The sequence below is a fragment of the Neomonachus schauinslandi genome, chromosome 5 (assembly GCF_002201575.2).
Source record: "Neomonachus schauinslandi chromosome 5, ASM220157v2, whole genome shotgun sequence".
Lineage (NCBI taxonomy): Eukaryota > Metazoa > Chordata > Mammalia > Carnivora > Phocidae > Neomonachus > Neomonachus schauinslandi.
The window spans coordinates 97,396,087-97,419,293 of NC_058407.1; the positions used below are offsets into that span (position 1 = coordinate 97,396,087).

The 23,207-nt window shown below is 48.8% G+C and overlaps 1 protein-coding gene across 1 annotated transcript in view; it reads right to left on the reverse strand.

The window, feature by feature from the left end:
- Positions 1–2,685: 2,685 nt before the first annotated feature.
- Positions 2,686–23,207, reverse strand: part of NTF3 (neurotrophin 3) — a 66,351-nt gene continuing 45,829 nt past the window's right edge. Inside the window, exon 2 of the mRNA XM_021690695.1 lies at positions 2,686–3,665. Coding sequence (XP_021546370.1) covers positions 2,871–3,665 — 795 coding nt within the window. The 3' untranslated portion in view covers positions 2,686–2,870. The remainder of the gene's footprint in view (positions 3,666–23,207) is intronic.

Genomic DNA, 23,207 nt, shown 5'->3' on the forward strand with positions numbered 1-23,207 from the left:
AGGGAGGCCCCCAAGAGACTTATGGGAGGGCGCGCAGAATCCCCCCCAATGGCCAACAGAGCTTCTCACGGTAGCTGCCCTTAAGGAAGTGAGGACTGTCCAGTCTGGTCCTTGCCCCTTTGCGCAGTAGAATCTCACGATGCTGGAAGCCCCCATCAGGACAGGTGCATTTTCCGAGGACCTGTGGCTGCTGGTGGCAATGAAGCTGGGCCAGAGCCGGTCTCCTCCTGTCCGGTGAAGTTCTTCACACTGCAGCACCCCTGCCTGTGTCCTGGAGCTCCAACAGGACAGCAGCCCGTACGGAAAGATGGAGGCCAGTGTGGCGTTCTCCCGGAGCCAGACATCAGCCCGCCAAGTCGCCTCTAGGGCAGAGAAGAGCTTAATTAGGGAGCTATGGCAATGGCAAGTATGTACACTAGATAGAAAGAGGCCTCCTGTGAATCTTGAGGAAGGCTCTGCCCTGGGCCCACAAGCCTGACATGTTGACTTTGGCAGCACTTGAATGCCCTCTTATGCCAATAAAGTTACTCACATGGAACCGGGTAATGCGTTGCTGCTCTGCCACCCAGCATGGGGGAGGCTGAGCCGTCCCAAAGGCCTGAAGGCTGGAGTTCCTTTCTGGAAGGTTTTCATCCCATCCCCAGGCTCACTTTGTCGCCAGAGCTGCACTCAGCCCAGAAGCAGGCTGCTCCAGACTCGCTCTCCTCGGGCAGACAAACTCCTTCGCTCGGGCCCTGTTGTTTAGGAATGGTGTCTTCCCGGGCTGGGGGCTCTGTCACCCAAGCACATCTCCCCAGGCAGCCGGACCCTCCAGACCTACTTGGAATAGCAAGTCCAGAAGAGGAACTTTAGTTCCAGTCTGAGAAACAGGCTCAACTGTAAGACAGCCATTACTCTATCAGCAGGTTCATTATGTTCTTGGTCACGAAACAGGGCCACAAAAGGTTTCCATGCAGGCAACTATGCTTTCCTTGTCCCTAGGACAGTAATGTTCATTCTGAAATGCAAAGTGTTGCATGGAGCGGGGCGGAGGGGGCCTAGAGAAGAGGAAACAGACTGCATCCTCATGGCAGCCACGGATTTAACTCTTCACTCTGCCACCTGTTTGCTCGATGACCATGGGCAAGTTAAATCCTTAGCCACGTTTCCTCACCTGTAAACCGGAGGTGATAATGCCTACCTCAACAGACTTGTGACAAGGAAGAGTGGCCGTGTTTGCAAGTGCCCAGCAGAAGGTGGGCACGAGGCCAATTCCTCATGTTGTGCCTTCCTTCGTATTTTAGGTGTCCAGAATCGAGTGCAGTATGATGGTGCTCTCAACCAAACCCACTGCGATTTGGGGAGGCTGTTTCAAGAGGTTCATAAAGATTGCATATTTTATTAGGCATGTGTTAGATCTTGGGGGCATGGGCTGCTCTAGCTGGAGAACACTTGGGCCTTGAAGGCAGGGCAATGCAGAGAAGGCCCAGGACAGGGCTCCAGAGCAGAACAACAGTGGGTACTGTGCCTTCGACAAGATGGGAGATGAGAGTCCTTGGGCTCTAGCGCCAGGGGGAGGGTCTGCTTCCCAGTGGAGAAGGGCTTGGGGGAGCCACTCTGTCTTCCTCAGGCCTGCCTCTGTGGGTGGGTGTGGCCATCACCACAGGGATCCCTCTGGGACTCGGGAGCACCTTCCTTCCACTTGAGCTTTTACCTCTCAGAACGACGAACCCACCGAAAATGATACAGAGGAATACGATAGCTAAGAAAGGAGAGGAAGGGAAGGAAAAAGGAACTATCTCGAATGCTTGCCCTATGCTAGGAAATCCACAGTGGTTATTTAGCTGAGTCCTCATGATGGCCCTGTGAGTTAGCAAGAATCCCCACGTGACTTTCTGACCCTAGGAACCCCAGGCTCCGGAGAGCCTTCAAAGCCTGGCCCCCAGTCACAAGGAAGGGAGGACATAGGATTTCAACCCAGATCTGACTCAGAAGCGCGAGCATTTTCCAATTCCTCATGCAGCTCTGGGAGGGGCCCCCAGAGAAGGGAGGAGGCCATGCGTCCAGAGGATCTCTAGTGAGGAAGTTCTCTTCTGTCTGTAGATTACTCATGATCCATTTCAGCTGGCTTCTGGGTAACCATACAATTATTCTGTTACAAATAGTTAAAACATTTTTTCCTATATGCCTAAAAGGATGAAAACCACTTACAGAAAGCAAAACAAAAACCATAGCCAAAAAAAAAAAAAAAAAAAAAATCCAACCCTTAACCCCAAACCCCCAAACAACAAATGTGCTGAAAAGAGACTTCCAAAACTAAAATTGCCAGGTTTGTTGTTACTGTTCCGGGACCGTGACCTTGGAGCAAATCAGAGTTCTAATTGGCAAAAGTGACAGTAGAGAAAAGCGAGCAAGTCCCCGACAGTGAACTTGCTGGCCAGAATCAAGTGCGGCGCTCAAAGCTACCGTGTGTCCTTCCAGCGGACGTGCCAATAGCGCATTTAATGAACTAATCAAACATGAAGTATACCAGAAGGGGGAGGGGCATCACTGTGTCTACACACAACTCTGACAGCATCCGATTTTAACAAGTTTACTAAAACGACAGCCATGGCCTTGACAAATACTGAATGCAGAATACTGGTGTACATAGATTTTACAGAGTGTCTCCCGAGAGCCGGGTCACAAGATAAGGTTTAACAGATGGGAGAGGCCTGAGGGAAGGCAAGCACACGGATTTTATTGAGAAAAAAGCTTATATACTGTAGGGTTGCTGAAGTTTAATAAATAAAGGTCAACTTATAATATATAAAAACAATATAAACATTTATATGCTACATGCATATCATATAATTTAAAGTAATAATTTATATATGGGGAGAAATGCCAATCTATGTTCTTCCAATTTTTCTCGACAAGGCACACACGCAGGAGGTGTCTATCCGTATCCATCGCCAGCCCACAAGTTTATTGTTTTCTGACGTCAGTGCTCGGACGTAGGTCTGGGACGTTTTGCACTGAGAGTTCCAGTGTTTATCGTCAATCCCCCTGCAACCGTTCTTGACAGGCCTGGCTTCTTTACATCGTGTCTCATAAAAATATTGTTTGACGGGAGAGTTGCCGGTTTTGATCTCCCCCAGCACCGTGACCTGGTGTCCCCGAATGTCGATGGCCGATGACTTGTCGGTTACCCACAGACTCTCGCTGTCGCATACGGAGTACTCCCCCCGGTGACTCTTGTGCTCGGCGTACCTCTTCCTCCGTGACGTTCTGTTGGCGGCCACAGGGCTGCCCACGTAATCCTCCATGAGATACAAGGGAGGGGGCTCCAGGGGGGTGCTGTCACTCAGCAGGACCCGGGGCGAGCTGTAACGTCTCTGCTGCCGTAACAGCTCTGTGTCCATCGCAGTCACAGGCTGGAATTCCGACTTGGCCAGCTCGCCCTGCTCCGGCCTGGGGGGGGCCCCTGCTTTGGGCAGGGTGCTCTGGTAGTTCTCCTTAACGTCCACCATCTGCTTGGAGAGCTTGTTTTTCAAGATATCTGCCTGGATCAGCTTAATAATCAGGGAATTTAGCGAGTCTTCAGGCAGACTCCTTTGATCCATGTTGTTACCTTGGATGCCACGGAGATACGCGAGAAATATCACATAAAACAAGATGGACATCACCTTGTTCACCTGTAAGATCTGAAAAGGAAACACAGGGGTTAATGGCAGGCTGTGGCAGCTGAATCCATGTCATTGTGGGTTGAGTAACCCTGTGAGAGGCAACAAGAACACCCAGCTCCTCTCTGATGTCCAGAGACCAGGGTTGTCCATCTCTTTCCTCGGGAAATAATGCCTCCGTACGAGTCCTTTGAATCTCTAAAGTGCCTTTTCCTCCTAGACTTCCACGTGCCTCTCCCTCAATAATCTTTCCCCTAGCATGGTGGCTGTGTGCTAGGAAATGGGGAGTGCATGTGTGTGTGTGTGTCTGTGTGTGCATGCGCACGCGTGTTTGTGTATCTTGTGCTCGTGAATGACAGAGAGGGCAAAATAATTTTTTTTTTTAAACTAAATAAACCAAAAACATGAGTGGCAAGGTCTTCGGTATAGAAGAGCTAAGGCTGTCCCCGGGACCGGGCCCCCAAGAGCCTCCAAGGCAGAGGGAGGAGGAAACTCGCACTTAGGACTTTCCTAGACAGAAATCCCCCAGGGCATCTGCATTTGAGGTCTGCGCTTATCTGCAGACTTCTGTTGTGTGTGGATGACGTCCTGCCACTTCTTTAGATATCACTTGAGTCTGAGAAGACCACAGTCCACTCCACCTTGGCAAATTATGAAGTTGTACCTGAAAATTATAAAGGCATACTGGCATTCTTTTAGCAACAGGAGCAGACTTGCAATGGTCTTAAGGAACATAGCCCTACCACCCTCCCCCACACCTAATGCAGCTTCTGGGTCACTGGAAGGAATACCCCGAGGCTGGGGATGGGTCAGCTGCCTGCACACTGCAGCATCAGAATGGGCTCATCCCTGGCCAGGCCCCGTCTGGTGGAGCTGTTCTCCGCCCTTGTAATGAGCACGGGGGCTGCTCCCCACTCTATGAGGGGGCCTGGCCGAGCTCTCTAACGGACATGCCTCACCAGGGCGCCCAACTGCTTCCCAGAGACCTCTCCCCGCCAGAGCACTACCTGCAGAAGTTGGAGGCACAGCAATAACTGGCTCAAGGTAATGGGCTGGACTTGCCCTGAACAGCAAGATTCCTTGTGGATTCCTTTTTTTGTTTTTTCTTGTTTGGCCTTTTAATGTGAAGTTTCTAGTACACAATGTTTCTTTTGGGGGCTGCATTTTCATTTTGCTATCTCTTCATTTAAATGGTACTTGAACCCATCCACACTCTCCTTCTGTTGCCAGAGCAGAACCTCGACATGGGGTTTCTGTTGGGTCCTTATGGGATTATAGGGCTGATCTCCAGATACCTTTCTGGCTGGTCTCTCCCTCACTAGAGCAAAGCCCAGCTTTTCTGAAGGTTGGCGCTGGATGGGGGGACTCTTCAGGCAGGGAGGGCTGGCAGCAGGAGCGATCTCCACTTGCACTCTGTGATCTACACCACCTCCGTGGGGTAGCCAAACCTTAGTTACCATTACTACCACCTCACTGGCCCCCAGGGGCTCACGGTTTCCTCCTTAAGGCTCTAAGCATGGAAAATAAAAGCCATTCCCTCGGTTCACCTTTGGTATTTGTAGAGAGACTTTAGTAAATCCAGGGGGAAAACAGAAGGGAAATAAACAAGAGAGACACAGGAATCAGAGAAGCGGCCCTGCTTACCAAGTACCCATGTCTGAGCTTGCCCACGCTAACTTGCTCCCGGGACTTCCAGATGCAGCCTCTTGTCTGAAGTACTGCTCTCTTGTCCCCAAAGGCCAGCAATGCTGCAGGCACTTCGCTCCAACTTCCTCTTCCTGGCTCTTGGCCCACCTCTTTGATAAGGGGATCATCTTCCTTCCATGGGAAGCACTTTTGTGGACAACTGACTCCTTCAAGGTCAAAGCCGAGAGAAGGATTCTAGCTTCGCTGCCCACCCCTAGAGACTGCTCTAAGAATCCTATTACCCTAAGAAAGTGGTTCCCACAGGATAACTACTCTCCCTCCCACTCTGCATATAACTGACAATTCCTTCCATGTTGCAGGCCCAACAAAATGAATCTTGAACACACAATGTATGGCATGCATGCAACTAGAATTGCATGCCCTTTCTCCCCCCTCCAAATGGAATACAGCTGCAATAAAGCAATTTGGGACTAAGAGTCTATCAGAAAACAATTTATTAAATCCTCCCAAAGCCCGGCCACTGTAAGCTAAGAATACACAGGGTATCTGCTCATGGGGAAATAGATCAAGGATGGTCAGCGAGGGGAGGTCCCAGAGGGAATGAGAATTGATGCACAGATTAGCCAGGAATGACAAGGGTGCATGGACAGGAAGAAAGATGGATGGTGCCAGTGGACTGGGGCTACAGAGGGAAGCGTCTTTATGGCTGGGGCCTGAACAGGAACCAAAGGGTTTAAGGGGTAGAAGAGCCATATAAAGGAAGCATTGAATCCAGCTTCTTCATTGTATAGATGAGGAAAACCTAACTGCAGTTGAAGGAGGAAGAGAAACGCACAGGGTAGAGGGATCCTCTGCATTCCCTGCCCAGCTGCCCTTTTCGTCAGATTACAGCTGGGCGAGCAAACCCCGGCCCCAGCCCATTTGCTCTTCCAAAGCTGCCTGAACAAGCTTTAGGAGCCGTGTGCATGTTCCCTTCTGCTGGCAAACTTTCCTCACCTCTCCTGTTGAAATTACACTCATTCTTCAGTGCCCAGTTGGAAAGCGAGGCCCCCAAAAGCAGGCCCGCCAAAAGCAGCAACCACCACTTCCTTTGCATTCCTGTGGCATGTTTCCAGTTGGCTGTGGCAGCAGGTATGACAAGCCTCAGGGCTCTCCGTGCTTTACTCACTAGATTCCCTCTCCTCCAAGGCCAGGAGCCCCTTCCCGCCTGTGCCTCCCCACTGCGTCCAGGCCACGGTGAATACACGGTGGAGGTTAAGGTCTGGGTGCAGGGAGGCGGGGACGGAAGTTGAAGTCAGAAGAGCGACCTAATTTGGAGGGCCTCATGTGGAAATAATTTAGAGGCAAGGTGGTGGCAGGAGGGGTGACTGCATTTGAGCCAACACTCCAAGCTCCCTGGGTGCATGCTCCATTGTCCCATCAGACCTCACTTACAGAACACATATTTGAAGATAAAATTCTTAAGAATTTCAAAATGACAACCACAAAGCATTAACCCCCCCCCCCGAGTGTGGGGTCCCCTTCTTGAGTGCAGGGCCTGGGGCAGTGGGCACTGGCAGCACACCCATGAAGCCAGCCCTGGCTGCAGGAGCTAGAATGTTCCATTTTGGTGAAATTGTATGAAGGTAAGAGTAGAAAACCATTTTTGGTCAAGAGGAACGGGCAACGGCCACTGAGTGCTGCATGGGGGGGGGGGGGCACGTTCAGAGCCGTGGGCAGGAGCCATAACTTCAGCTGCAGTCTGGTGGGGAGAGCCTGGGGATGTGCAAAATGAAAAGGTTCTCATGATGACCTGCTTTCCTCCTCTGGGCAGTGGCAACCAAGAAATGTGGGAACCAAGGGCGCCTGGGTGGCTGAGTCAGTTAAGCGTCTGCCTTCGGTTCAGGTCATGATCTCAGGATCCTGGGATGGAGCCCCGCATCAGGATCCCTATTCAGCGGGCAGTCTGCTTCTCCCTCTGCCCCTCACCCCACTCATGCTCTCTCTCTTTATCTCTCTCAGATAAATAAATAAAAATTCTTGAAAAAAAAAGAAATGTGGAAACTAAATGGGGCAGTGGGAGAAGTCAGGATCGTCAGGATGGAACATTATTATCATGGATACGGCTCAGAATTGCCAGAGCATGCTGATTATAAAAAGCAGAATAACGTGTAGTTGATTTTATTACTATTTTTAGTTTCTGTCCAGACAATACTCACTGCTGCACCTAGGTGGACCGCTCCTACCACCCCACCTAGCTGTGCACTTCCGCTGGGAGCCCAAGGCATCCAGTGGGTTAGAACCCAGGTCTCCTGACTCTTTTAGACAACTCTGCCCCTCTCGGGTCCCAAGCACAGAAACTCAACACAGAGGGGCGACTGGGGGGCTTAGTCTTTAAGCGTCTGCCTTCGGCTCAGGTCATGATCCCAGAGTCCTGGGATCGAGCCCCGCATCAGGCTCCCTGCTTAGCGGGAAGCCTGCTTCTCCCTCTCCCACTCCCCCTGCTTGTGTTCCCTCTCTCACTGTGTCTCTCTCTGTCAAATAAATAAATAAAATCTTAAAAAAAAAAAACAACTCATCACAAAGAAATCAGGCCACATGGGTGGAGGTGGGGGTGAGACACACATGAAAAATTAATAATGTAAGAAAGTTTCCAAATGCCTCTTAGCATTGGTCCTACCTATTTCTGGAGCTCCGCTGTTTTTACCATCAAATCCAAAACCTTACCATGATACTTGAGAACAAGCTGTGGGAATAAATCATCTGTAGACTGGTAAGGGTTTCTAACCCACTTGTAAGGCTGCATGAAAACCCAGCAGGGGAGCCTGTGGCCACCACCTTGATAATCTGCTTGTAGCTTTCTCATGGTGAGCAAGTCCAAGAATGTTGCTACTAGACCTCTCCAAAACACAGATGTTTGAAGCTGGAAAGGACCCTGTGTAAACCCCTTACTTTTACAAGTAAGGCAACTGAGGCCCGGTGTGGGGACGGAGGGAGTCATCTAAGATTAGACTCCTCAGTAATGGCAGAAAGTGACAGAGGACACCCTGTTCTAAAGCTCAATAAATAAATGGGGCTTGTGCATCAGCAACATTATTGTGAGGGGTTAATAATGAAATCTACATGAGAGCTCTTAGCACAGTATCTGGCATGTAGCGGTACCCTGGGAATGTTCGTTGAACGTGAATTTGAGTTCTCCGAGCATCAGAGTTGCTGCACGCCTGTCCATGCACACATACGAGGTACCAAGCAGCTGAAGTCAGGAATTCCTTTTCCGCATACAGCCCACAGCAATCTGCACCAACACAGAGTTTTCTCCCAAATGCCACTGCTAGCAAGTGCTTGGATCTCAGACCAGCCACACGAGTTGTGGGAGAAGAAAAGATTATTGCAAACTGGAAGCACAGAGAAGAGGAAAATCTCAAAAGCAAACAAGCACGGGAACGTGTGAAGTGTTGTTTCTGAATAAACTGGGGGCAAGAAGAGCCTAGATCTGATCTCTGGCTCCTTCTGGTCACCAGAACCTGCATCTTCCACCCCTGGGCTTTCCCCAGAAGGCTAGTTCCCTGGAGTGGGGAGTGAAGAAAGGAAGGCTGTCCTGGGTTGACCCAGGCAAGACATGACAGTGAATTTTTCAATTTAGAAGGACCTCTATGCTCATTCTCTTTTGGTCACTGTTAATAGCGACGCCCATCCAAGCATCCTGTTGTGTTATCATTGGCTGTATGTCTTCTCTTGGCTGAGGGGCCATGCCTTCTTCATCCACACGTGCCCGCTGCCTATCACGGGGCTGGTCCATTGCAGAGTCTCAATGTCTACTTAGTGAATGAGTGCCTACCACAATCGAGACCTGCCCAAGACACTGCTCACTGGCCTGAGATCCTGGATGGGCTTCTGCCAAGCCTGGTCTGGAAGCCACTCAACTCTGCCTTCTTTTCCCAAAGAAAATACAAGGCCTGGCTCTGAAGTAGGCCACGGTCCCCAGGCTCTTCTTGGCTATAATTGGAAAAAGACCTGTTAAAGACCTCAGTAAAACCCCCTTCCTACACCCTCCCCAGTGCCCATATCCCCTGCTCAGAGTTTTCCAAGATCCTGACCAACTAGCAGATGCTATTTTCCTCACTTAGAAATGCTTTCCCACATATGGTGTTTTCTCAGTCCCTGGAGCAACATTCCTACAAGGTTTCACCATCCCTCAAAATACTCAAAAGAGAGCAATTTCTGATTTCTCCTTTCTGGCTCAGTTTACAACACACACACACAGCGGGTTTTTGGGCAAAGCGGCTGAAATGGAAAAGAAAGCTGGATGGAGAGTGGGGTGGGAGAGGACCTGAGCCCACAGCCACCCGTGTCTGTCCCCGTCACACATAAACACCTGGGGCACTCTCCTTTGAGTTCCAATTTACCTCTCCACGACTAGCTTCCCAGCACACGTGCCTCCTCCTGACCATGGACCTAGAGATCTTGTTTGCTGCCCGCGTGTGGAGTGATGGTTTAGCCTGGTTGGAGTGGGGGCATCAGGAACAAAAATGCGATGTGCCAGGGACCGACATACATTAACTCTTTAATCTCGGTAACAGCTCCTGTGAGGTAGGTACCAACATTCACCATTTCAGATGGGGAGGCTGAGGCACAAGACGGTTAATAACCAGCTAACAAGCAGAAGAGCCAGGATTTGATCACAGTCTGGCTCTGGAATTGATGCCCTTAAGGATTATGCTATGGGGTCTGTCTGTCCCTGCTCTCGAACATTCCAGAGAGTTTATTTCCAGAGGAAGTTCAAGTTCCAAGGCTGGAACCAAGGCAGCTGCAGGTCGAGCACCTCCCTGGGAATCCTCAGCTCTGGGCAGAATTTCTAGGTGTTTGAGGCCATCACTCCTGTTTCTTCCTCCGCATATTCCCTGTGAAAGTAAACAAACTGTTGTCCCCCTTAGGCCCGATGTCCTCCAAGACCTGTCCCTCTGTGGGTTGGCCAGTTCCTCTGCAGGTCCGCCATCCCTGCAGAGGCCATGTGTTGTAGTGGACGGAACACCAGATGCACTATCTCAAGGCTTGGTGTTGTTGCCAGGACTGGAAATGAGGGTGACTTACAAATAAGGCATAGAGGTTGTGCTCTAGCTGTCCTCAGGGAAGAGGCATGAGATCAAGGTGGAACCACTTCTTAATGTGCCAAGTTTTTAATATGCAAATTCAAGAGATTTCATTATTTCTGGTACGGCCACCTCCTCTGGAGGCAAATGCATTTCTCTGGCTGGATTAACAAGGACTCTGTCCAGCTGTATCCAGAGGGCCTAAATCTTTGGAGAATTCCTGCAGCTATGACATGGTCTCTGACTAATGCTAAGGGCCCCAAAGACTACATCCTGCCAGATAACCCTAGTATCTTGTTCAGGGACTGGAAAGGGGGAGAGGTGGGAAAGCGATAGATTTAAAATAGAATGACAAAAAGGAAAGGAATGTGGTGGAAATATTAAACTAAGGCCATATAGAATACTGGCTAAGCTCGCTCCCCGTATCTTAATTAATTCAAATTGGCTTTGTTCGGAACCCGGGTCCCGAGGCCTGAAAATTAGTCAGGGGGGCCATATGAAGATGTTCTGACCCATGACAAGGCTGGTTGCCGGGAGAGAGAGATCCTGGTGGAGCCTCCGCTGGGGATTGGTCTGGTCTTGGTTAATCTCTTCATTAATGATCCGGAAGCAGGAGAGAGGAAAAAGTGGCAGATTAATTAAAATGCACAGATGACGCTCAAAGGGAAGGTGCTACAAACACTCGTGAGGACAGACCAATTATTCCCCAGCACCCGTGGGGGTTGGCAGCCTGGAAATAGCACGATGAGATTCAGACGGGAAACACGTAGGTTAACTCACTGGGGGCAAGATGAATCCAAAACCAACAAGGGAGGGAAATGCTTGTAAAGGGATGAAGGGAAGGAGCGACTTGGAATGGCTACAAGGAGTAAATGAGAAATGAACGCACATGACTAGGGCTGTGTGGGTTTCCACGGCCCCGCCTTCTTCCCCTATAGCCCTACGGGTCTTTCCTAAATCCCACCTCATTCACTCTGAGCACGACTCTGGAGTGGTGGCCACTCTTATGTTCCCTGTCTTATGAAGCACAAAAGTACATAAGTTGAGCTTCAGAGAGGGCAAGAAATAGAGCCAAGATTGGAGAGCAAGTGGATGGCTGTCACCAAAAGATGCCGACCAGCATGCTCTGCATTCCCCCAAACCAGAGGTGAACTGTGACCGGAGGAAGGAAGAGCTCCTCTCTGTGCTTCACTTGGTGACATCTCATTTAAGAGCCCTGATCCCTGGGCAGAACCCATACCTATACAGTCAAAACTGGCGAGAGCAGAGGCAGGGAGATGGGACTGCTCTCCTGTTCCTCTGGTTAAAATACTTAACTCCAGTTCAGAAATTGTCTGACACGGACAACACTTGGCCTGAGATCTGGGATAGGACAAGGTCCTCAACTTTCAGGGGCTGCTGGCTTCCCAGGGGAAACAAGGCACACAGTCAACAGGGAAGGCCTATTCTAGAACAAAACGAAACAAAATAGAGGGCCTCAAAAGGTTTCCTCGCCTCCCTCAAAAAGAAATTTCTGAAACTGGTCCCCCTTGGAAGCCTGAAAATGAGGAAGACAGATTCCAGAATGGACAAGGAGCCCATATCCAAAAGCCAAGCTCGATGCCCTGAGATGGAAGTTGAAAGCTGTGAGTTTGCTTTGCACAGCTGTTGGAAGAGGAATTCTATATTGTTCAAAGCATACCCTCCTCTCTGGCCCCAAGGCAGCGAAAGATGGAAGGTATGGCATATGTCAAAACAATGTGCTTCAGCAGCTCCAAGAGCAAGGTAGTACAGTTATTCTCCAGGCCATGGAAGCCTCCGGCGTGGCCCTGTCTTGGCAAAGAGATCTGAAAGGAGCTTGGTATGCCAACACAAGCCCCAGGAAATCCAGATTTACTTTATCCTTTGCATACTACATACTCTCATTTCATGGCCAGAGGGTGGACAAGGAAGGATCTGCAGAGAAAATCTGAGTCAACCCAGCTACTGGCCATAATGGCATGTATTTATACATTTAGTTTCTTTGTTCTGGGCACTAACACTGATCCATCACTGTGCATAAAAGTGTGCATGCATGGGCTTGTGTGTGTGCGTGCATGGGCACCAACACACACACACACACACACACACACACACACCCCGTAGTCCCCAAGATGAGGATGCGTTACAGCCAGGCTCTTTCTAAATTATTGTGTCATTTAATATCCTAAGACATTTTGATTTTGGTTTTGTTTTCTGCATTGGGAGAAACCCCATTTTCCGAGTGTGAAAACACACGAGAAGGTCGCTTCAGTTATATGGACAGTTGGAGGTACAGCTGGAATTCAACTCTTAGCATCAGAGAATAACTGTCCAAGTCAACCTTCTGCTTTAGATTTGTGCTTAATGTTGGAGTTGGGTTTATGTGTCAGAAATCTGCATTATCTGCAAAATGCTATACAGCTGTAAGTTAATATTATTACAAGATAGGGGCTGCTGAGTAACTGATACATTTTTTTAAGATTTTATTTATTTGACAGAGAGAGACACAGTGAGAGAGGGAACACAAGCAGGGGGAGTGGGAGAGGGAGAAGCAGGCTTCCCGCGGAGCAGAGAGCCTGACGCGGGGCTCGATCCCCGGACCCTGGGATCATGACCTGAACTGAAGGAAGACGCTTAACACCTGAGCCACCCAGGCGCCCCATGATCTTTAATAAATATAATAAATGATGATGATGATGATAAATTATTTATTTAGTCCACCCAGCCAAGGATGGGTCTCAAAATGGCAGAAAAAGAAGTTGGCTTCATCTTGAGAGCTGGAAGCCGAGGGAAATCCCGAAGCACAACTTCCATTCACACTCTGGATGCCTCTTCCAAACCAAGACCGCAGCTGACTTGGCAACGCCCAAACCTTTGTGCATCAACCAGAGTAGCAGCAGTGAGAACGGGATCAACCCAAACCATAATGGTTTGGCCCCATGAGGACTTGGCTGCAGTGTGGTCAGATGGCAGCCTTTCTCCTCCAGGCTTGGCGATCGGGCCTGCATCAAATATAGCCTCTGTCCCCCTCTTAGGCTCCCCGCTGGCCCCACAGCCAACCTCCTTTCATGAGGATGAGGGATTGGCAAATGGTCTGGGGCTATCTTTGGCCTGGAGCCCCACTCCAGGAAACTGTGAAGTCTGAAGACTCCCCATGCCACGGCTTCCTCCTACTCTTCTGGGCGTCTCTCCTCTCTGCTCAGCCTGGCCGCCATCATTCGCCTGAACACCCTGACAGACCAGGAAACCAAGGCCCGAGAGACATCTATGTGACTTCCTGAGCCTCTTCTCACCCACTTGTAAAGTGATGGTGGGATGTGCACACAGGAAGAAAATCAATCTCCCACCCAAACCGGAGTGTGCAGTAGGCACTTCATAAACATTATGACTCCAATCCCAAACAGTCTACAGCTCTCTTTCTGGGCAGCTGGGTGAGACTGAAAACCAACCCAGAGCTTGTCCTCTGAAAGCAATTTTGGCACCAACACTCTGAACCCAAAGCTGTCTTTAATCACAGACACAGTCATAATAATCGCTTGTAATAACAGCTAGCATCTACTGAGCCGTGCCATATGCTAGGGACTTTGTGGGACACTTTACATGGATTATCTCAATTAATCCTCACAGATACGATTATTATCCCCACTTTTCAGTTGAGGAAACTGAGGCTCAGAGGGATTAAGGCATGTTGTCAGAGATCACACATCAACTGAGAGGCAGAGCCAGGGTGTGAAACCCTGTCTGGGTGACCCCGTGGGCCTTGCTTACAGCCAATACTGCCTAACACCTCCTAGTTCATTCCAGAGAGTCTAAGAACCTGCCACTTGCTTGCAGTGAACTAGGCAGTGAGTGCCATGCTGGTATATTAATGCTTCTTTCCTTTTTAGAGAAAGGGACATCCAAGACAGGGCCTCTGAAATGTGAAGAGTACAAACGTTTCACAGTCTAAGCTTGGTGTCACCAATTCATAGTGGCTGAAAAATATACCGACACCACTTAGGGCTATAGGGCTCATTTATATACCCCCTAGCTTCCCAGTAGGTAAAATGCTTCTTTCCTCCCTTCTTATTTGATGGTGAAGACCAAGAACCCAGGGATTCTTTTTATAAATTGCTGGATTTTTTGAAGGTGAGATAGATTTCTGATTCTTTTGTTTTCTTTGTAGTATATTTGCAGTTGGCAAGGGGAAACAAAATAATGTGGACTCCTGGCACATTTCCTGCTCTGATTTATGAATAAAACCCAACTCAGCCACTAATGAGCTTTGTGGCAAAGGGAGAATCATTGCTCGTCTTAGGGTCTCAATTCCTGATGATATTTCTCCACAGGGTGCTGCCGGTCTTTGGGCAGGGTAGTTCTTCATTGCTCAGTCTTGTACCTCACACACGAAGCTCTGGCCCCCATCTATGGAATGCCAGCCATGTCCCCCCAGTCACGGTGACAACGGGAAAAATGCACTCACACTCTTGGAATGCCATCTCATCTGGGGAGGCTTTATCCCTCCTGGTTAGGAATCACATGATATAATGTTGGTGGACTAAAGCAGTGGTTCTAAACCATTTTTGGATCATTGACCCTTTCCAGAATGTGATAGAAGCTAAAGCGTCTTTCCCCTAAGAAGCATACATGTGTGCATAAAAGAACAACCTCTCAGAAAATTTTCAAGGCAATTCAGACTCCCTGAAATCTCACCCTGAGGCCCAAAGATCCTAGGTGAAGAATTCTTGAACTAAAGAATATTCTTTTCACGTTTATTTATTCCTTTGAGAGAGCGAGTGGGGGCAAGGGCAGAGGGAGAGAACCTCAAGCAGACTCCCGCTGAGCATGGAGCCCAACGCAGGGCTTGATCTCAAGACCCATGAGATCATGACTGGGCCCAAACCAAGAGTCGGATGCTTTAACCGACGGAGCTACCCAGGCACCCCTCAAACTGAAGAGTTTTAAAGGTTCTTTCTAGCGGGAATACTCTTATTTTTCTACTACCCTCTGCCGACCCTGAGCCATTTCTTTGCCAGACCAAATGATCCTCATCACTGGTCTCATTTTTGGGTCCACCCCATTTCTCTGTGTCACTTTGAAGCTGTGGAGCCAGGTACCCACATCCTAATCCACTCAGATTCTCGTAGCATGGGAAAGTTATGGCAGGAAAGTGACCTGCCCCAAATGAAACAACAAATTAGTAAAAGAGCCAGAAATAGAAGCCAGCTCTCCAGAGGACCAGCCCTGTGCTGCTCATTTGGAACCAACACAGGACACTATATTTAAGAACACCAAGAGGGAAACCTGTCCACAAGGCTCACTGGCTGCAGAGCTTCCTCGAGGAGGCAGAGGGGCCCCATGTGAGCCTGACCAACATGGCACCTTCAACACTACAGTGTGAGAGGGCTGGCGCGTTCATAACCTGACCCAGCCAGAGAGGTAGCCCACAGAAGCAGAATCCTTCCTTTCTTCTTCCTTTCACAAATATCCGTGTCGCATCAGCACCATCCTTCACGTGATACCCACATTCCTCAAGGGCTTTGGGATTTTATGCATTTTCCTTTCCATGTCTGATCCTGCCATCATGCTGGATGGCCTCACGTCCACCCTGACGGCTTTTCCATCCCTTTGGTCTCCCTGTTCCTCAACGCCCCCAAGACCATTATGTTGGAAAACCTCATTGTTTCTGAAGAGCTTCTCTGCATTCCAACCAACTGTCCTTATGATTCTAAGGATGCTGAACAACACATGCTCTGAGAGCACATGCTCTTGGAGGAAAAGCTGGTCACAGAACCCCGGAAGCTTGAGAGAGCTTTAAGCATAAGTAGAGGCTCTCTTGATATATCAGGTATTGAAAATGGGTCAATCTGCAAGAAGGTCTAGCTAGAAAATACACTGGGACCAGATATCACACAGAAGCATGTTGTTAGTTGGAAAACAGCTGCTCATTTCTGACACTCCTGCCTAGAGGTGCTGTCTACGTGCCCTCCCCTTGTATGTGGGTGTTTGTGGCAGTTTGACCAGTACAGGATAGCGAAGTCCTGCTAGATGACTTCCAAGGCTAGGCCCTAAGTGGCCATGAAGCTTCCACTTGTTGTGGGAGCCCTGAGCTACTGCATGAGTCACCGGACAGTCCCAAGGCCAGCATGCTGGAGAGGCTCCCCTTGATGGTCTTCTAGCTGGCCCTGCCAAGGTGCGAGTCTTGCAAGTAAAACTGACCTAAATAATCCAGACCAGCCCATCAGCTAACTGAATACCACCAAGTAACCTCTGTTAAGGCCACATGGCACAGAAAAATCAGCTGGCCCAGCAGTCCCCAAGTTCCTGACCCACAAAATCACGAGAAATGCAAAAATGGTTGCATTTTATGCCACTACGTTTGGGGTGGTTTGCTATATAGTGAAAATAAGCAAACACCCGGAGCTGGAAAAACTATATAGATTAAATGTGTCATTTGTTAGTGTCAAGGATGACATTTCATGAAATCTGCCCAGAAGCGTCTGAGTAAATTCCTGGAGGACAGACCTAAAATGGACCTCTAGGACCACTGCCAGCGCACTGCTGATGACTGGAGGCTGGAACCGTGAAGGGGAGGGGTCCCCTGGAGCCGCCAATCACCTGAGGGCGTGCTTCGGCTGGGGTGCCGCAGTCCCGATGGGCCTGCCTGCAAAGTGGCAAAGGGGGTGTGTATGTCTGAGTGTGAGTCTGTGTATATACCTCTGTGTGTGTGTCCATGTGAGTATCTGTGTGGGTTGTGCACATCTGCATGTGAGTGTGTAATGTGTACGTATGTGTGTGTCTTTGTGAACATGTGTGTGTATGTCGGCGTGTGTGGTGTGTCTATGTGCGCATGTCTGTGTGAATATTTGTGTGTGTGTTATGTACGTGTTTGTGTGAATGTGTGTGCATCTGTGCAGGTGTGTGGTGTGCACGTCTGTGTGGATAGCTGTGTGTGTGTGTGTGCACATGTGGTGTGTCTACGTGTCTTTATGAATATCTGTGTGTGGTGTGCATGTCCGTATGTCTGCATGAGTGTGTGGTATGTGTGTGTGTGAATACTTGTGTGAACGCGTGTGTGTGTGGTGTGTGTCTGCGTGTGATTGTGTGGAGTGTGTGACTGTATGCACGTGTGTGTGTGTGTGTGTGTGCGCAGTATGCTGGGAGAGGGATGCTGACAAGGGGAGAAAACCCAAGCATTAAGAGGACTCCAAAGACGGGGGGCCCCCTCCCAGCTTGTAGTCACTGTGAGACCCTGGATAAGCCTTCCCATCCCCCCACCTTCCAGGCATCAGTTTGCTCTTCTAGAGTGAGGGGATCAGAATAAATCATCCTCAGATCATTCCAGTGCTATCAGTGTGCCCCCCCAAAGGGGGTCTAAGGCAAGGCTCTGGGCTGATGCTCTTTCTGGCCCCCCTGCACACAGAGGATTGAGAGATGGCTCTGGGGGTTTTCCTTAACCCGCGCCCTCACCACACACACACACACACACACACACACACACACACACACACACTGCACTGGCTCTGCTCGTCTAAAGAGTAAGGCACATGGCTCCAGTGGCCTTCTTGGGTCCCTGTGCATTGGAAACATGTAAGGACAGGCAGGGGAGAAGCCCAGGAAATAGAGAAACACTGGGTCAAGTTTGCATTTCTCATTATTTCTCCAGCCCTTCTCAAATTCCTTTTGTTTAGAAACCTCCTTGAGTTTCTGAAGGCTTCCCCCTCCCCCATCCCACCCCTGAAAAGCTCTAGGAGCTCCTCCAGCCTGTAACCCTTCCCGATAACACGTTCCATATGTCGGTCACTCTCTGCATGAAACGTTTGCACTCACTTTTCTGGTCACATCATCCGTGGGCTCCCCAAACCGCCTCTCCCTAGAACAGCCCATCCAGCCCCTCTCAGGCCCTCTGTTCAAGCAGCGTGGGTTTGGGTCAGGCTGGAGGGCTCTGTGCTTTCGGGCCCAGGCCAATCCCCACTTAGGAGTCTTGCAGGTTTGCCTCCGGCGGGCCTCCGCCCCAGCCCGCCGCGCCCGCTGCCACCACCAGCTGCCGGGAGACCCTCCTTTAAGCACTGGGGCTAATTGAGCAGTGCTCTGACTGAGCTTGCCACATTATTTGCTTAAGAGCGTGCTTTTATAGCAAAGGCAACACAGCATTCTATTGTCTTCCTTTTCCCAGACTGGCTCCCCCTCCTCCCGTGGCTAGCCACCATGGTAAATAAAGGCTGAAGAGATTTTTCCAACATAACTTCCAATACTCCTCATGGGGATACAAACAGACCTTCCATCCCTGCTCACCCACCCCTACCCCATGCACCCCACCCCCTTGCCCCACCACCCCTTTCTGGTGACTTTCTGATGCATCTTTGGATGACTGGGCCCGACTCTTGAAAAATATAATGCATGGCTCTCACACTAGTTTTTGTGGGTTTCCCAAAAGACAGAAGGTGGGTTTCCACTGCTTTGGAGGGGTTGCGCTGGAAGGGCTGAAGACCTCAAATTGGTCAAGGGAGCCTGAGGACTGTGTGTAGCCCCTCTTCCTCAAAAGCATAATTGTATTTAATGGCTTCATCCCTACAGGGGCTCTGGAGAGGCAGTTAAGAGGACCTTGAGACAGGCAGTGAGGCATCCCCTTAACCTAATAGGTGCAGCCAGGGGCAAGTAGAGAAAACATGAGGTCCCAGGGGCTAGATCGAGGGCTCAGGGCCTTCCAGAACAGACACGTGGGTCCCAGGCAGAGAAACACATCTGGGGACATGGCAGAATCATCAACTCTCTTATAGGAAGGAAGGGTGATACACCGAGCACCTGCTATTTGCCAAGAACTGCAATTTAAAACTTATATCCTACAGTCTTTAGGTTTTTTGGTCTAGATGGATGGAATTAGGAAAATTAAAAGACGGTATTTCTAAGGGCACCTGGGTAGTTCAGTTGGTTAAGCGTCTGCCTTCAGCTCAGGTCATGATCCCAGGGTCCTGGAATTAGCCCCGCATTGGGCTCCCTGCTCAGCGGGGAGTCTGCTTCTCCCTCTCCCACTGCCTCTGCCCTCCTCAACTCCTTCTCTCTCTCTCAAATAAATAAATAAATAAAATCTTTAAAAATACAAAAGAGGGTATTTCTATTTTAAGGCTGAGAAATTTAGGGCATAGAGGTGGTAAGTAATAGGCTCAAAGTTGTCACAGCTAGAGGTAAAACTAGAACCAGAATCCCTGCTCCCTCACTTCTGGTCCTACAGTCTTCCCAAAAGACAACTGCTCTACTATCAAAGTCCTAAAGAGCCCAGAGGGCAGACACCATGGCTGTGATCCTCCAGGAAGCGAGCTCCTTCAGCTGTCTGTGAACTCTGGGAGAGCCCCCACAGTACAAAATGCACACTGCACTTTTCTCTAGGCTCACCGGATCTTTGATGTGCCAGCTTATACAAAGTGGGTCATTTCTGAAGCGGGACTACCTCTGGCTGCAAGAGTGACCCCCTGTCCCAGCAGATGGATGGGGCCTGCCATTGGCCCAAGTTCAGCACCTACTCCTTTATAAGCCACCCCTACTCCCACCTTCCCCAACCTGCCTCCTTTTAGTGTAAAGATTTACTGCATTCTAGAGATCAAATAGCTTAAGCAAAAGTGTGTGTTAAAAACAATCTTTCTCCACAATACCTGCATTAAGAAAATGACAACAATCATGAAGGAAAACATGTCTGACGGTGGGTTTAGATGATGCGTGGTGGCTAATGAGACAGCTGAACTAATGTAACTGGGGGATCCGACTTCAGGAGCTCCAATTACACTTGATGGGCTTGGCAAGGCACACTGCAATTTGGTGCTAATGAATGGATTAATCCGGAGGAGAAGCTGGAACCCAGGAATGTGCAGGAATGTGCACTGATGCCTTGCTGGGCATGCCATGGTGGGGCCAACAAGGACCTGACGGATTGAGGTGTAAAAGCTTGTAGGCTCATGGCAGGGCTGTCATTTCTGGCCAACTGACTAGCTCTTCCGCCAATGGACCGACTCACAAATAGAGCCATCTATTTCAGGGAGATCTATTTCTGCTTACTAGAAAGCATGCAGTAGTGAGTTTCCAGGCATGCAGTGTAAATGACCAGATTAACTGGATTTAATAGAGTCGACTGCAAAAAAGTTCCTTCCAGACCCGAGGCTCTGTGACTCTATGTTGATGTTGTGAAGGCAAAAACTCCACCACAGGGGCACCTGGGTGGCTCAGTTGGTTAAGCGACTGCCTTTGGCTCAGGTCATGATCCTGGAGTCCCGGGATCGAGTCCCACATCGGGCTCCCTGCTCGGCGGGGAGTCTGCTTCTCCCTCTGACCCTCCCCCTCTCATGCTCTCTCTCTCTCTCTCTCTCATTCTCTCTCTCAAATAAATAAATAAAATCTTAAAAAAAAAAAAACAAAACTCCACCACAGGGAAGCAGATGGGGCCACAGAGATGTGTGGGAGCCGTGAGTGACTTCCACCCCAGTGTGGGTGAGTCATGTGGTTGGAGGGAGGGGATCACTGCAGACTATGGTCAAACGGAAGGGTCTGGAAATATACTGGCATTGATTCAGAATGTGGAACTTTTGATCCTATGAACATGATATATTTTAATTCCCCTTGGTGATGTTAATAATGTAGTTGGCTAATGCCACACTAACAGAATTTATGAAGCGCCACTCATCCAGGAAAATGAAGTGATGACCTCAGTTTGTACCCTACTCATGCTTCTGAAAAGGTTGAGTGCAAAGCAAAGTTTTGTGAACTGAATTGTATTTTAAAGAATACTAGAAGGGCTTAAAACAAAATATCTGATTGTGGATTCATATGGAAAGCAATAAAAGATCATTCTTAAATTAAAAAATATTATATATTAGACTAATTTTAGCTGAAAGCAAAATGGAGAGCAACTACACTATAACTATATTACAATCCCACAGTGAACACATATGATTTGAGATTCAATTCTTCACCAAGGCAATCAGACTTATTTATCCTTTGATGTGTTATTCAACTATCTGGGTGCTCTATGAACGTGCATTATTCTTTATGGCTTATTCTCCAGGAAACTAGAAATCCAGAAGAAGAAAAGAGGCAGGAGAAACACCTGGGGCAAACTCTTATTTTTCCCACTCTTGTGTCTTAAACCATGTCAGCCTACGTTCCCAGAGTAAACCACACTTCAGTCTTCTCGAAGGTCCCAATAAGGAAAGGAACAGAAGGAAAAGAGGGCAAGCAGAAATCATACAGTCCACTTAGAGAAGGTTCAAGAATAATTAGAAGGTCAATAATGATGATAGCTAACCTTACTGAGCATGACTCCATGCCAGGAACTGCGCTAGGAACTCTACAGTCATAACGGATTTAATTCTACAGTAACCCTCCCAGGAAGGTCCCCCAGTTCATAGTCTCTTATCTGAAACCCTGTATATTACCTCATACTCTCAAGGGGCCTGGGGCAGTACCCCATGATGAAACGACCTCATATTTCTGCTGAAAAATTATCAACATTCACAGAAGGGACGGAGATTGTGTTGATTCAGGTCATATTTTGTAGCCAAATGGATCTGCTGTAACCTTAAGAAACGACACCGGGTTTTTGAGTTTTGGGGGTTTGGGAATTATAAAGATGAGACTGGGGGCATTTATAGTTCTGCATCTTTCATAAATAAAGAAACGACACCCAAGAGAAAGTAACTAGCCTGAGATCACACCATGGCCATCCCACACAGCTAAGTAGGTAGTGAGGATTAGTAGCAGAGCTGGGATTCAAACCCAGGCCTGTCTAACACCAAAATCCATGTTCTCAGACACTAGGCCAGGCTGATGGTGTTCCTTGGGTGAGTCCTGAGGGAATTAAAACTCCCTACAATGGTTTTCTGAGGAGACAAATTTAAACTATGATTGCATATACCCTTTCTTATGTTTAAAGAATTTTTTTCCTTAAATAAATTTCTCTAGAGAGAGACTTTTTCTTTATAAAATAAGAGCATATTGAAGAATATTCTAAAAATGTACAAGTATATAAAGAAATCTATCAGCTCCGACAAGTATCATTATGGAATATTTGTGTCAAGCCTTTTTTAAACACATGCGAAGTTCTTCTCTGCATTCCATAGTTGAGAATGTTTGATATATGGCATTCTGTGACATTCTTACTTAATCTATAATTGAAGCATTCTCCTATCATATTAAAATTCTACACAAACAAAATTTTGATGGCTACATAATATTCCATCATAGGAATGTGTTGTAATTTACTGGATTACACCCCTTTGTAGGAAATTTATTATTTCCAATTCTCTGCTCTCATAAATAAAGCTGCAGTAAATGTCTTCGTGCGCAGAGCTGACTGTTGGTATGAGTTATTGCCCGGAGTGTGGGCTCAGCCGATCTGCCAGCCGTGGGCACATCTGCCCTGCGGCCACCTCGGGTGTCAGGTGGACTGGAGCCTCCATCCTCCCTGCTGTCAGGCTGCTCAGAGGCAGGAAGAGCATAGATGTGCTGTTTGCTGCCCAGCAAATTCACGTTCTCAGGTTCAGCTCAGCCCCTGCTGTGGATCAACAACATGCTGCTGGTATTTCCAGCTCCTAGGAGGACACTTGTCTCCTGAGGTCTCTTAGAACACAGAAGACCTTGCCTCCTACTTCACAGAGCCCCTCACATAAGAACTCCTTAACTCCTTACCCGTCGGAATCCACCTGAATGCACCTGGTAGAAGGGACGGATCCTGCACCCGCCAAACCCATGCACTCCCGAAAGAGAAAGGGGTGCTATTGATCATGTGGTCGGGGGAAGGGCTGCACTGCCGGCCTGCTGTGGGTCAGCCATCATTTCCTCCGAGTGGCCGGTTGTCCTTGTCACAGCCCTCTCTAAAAGG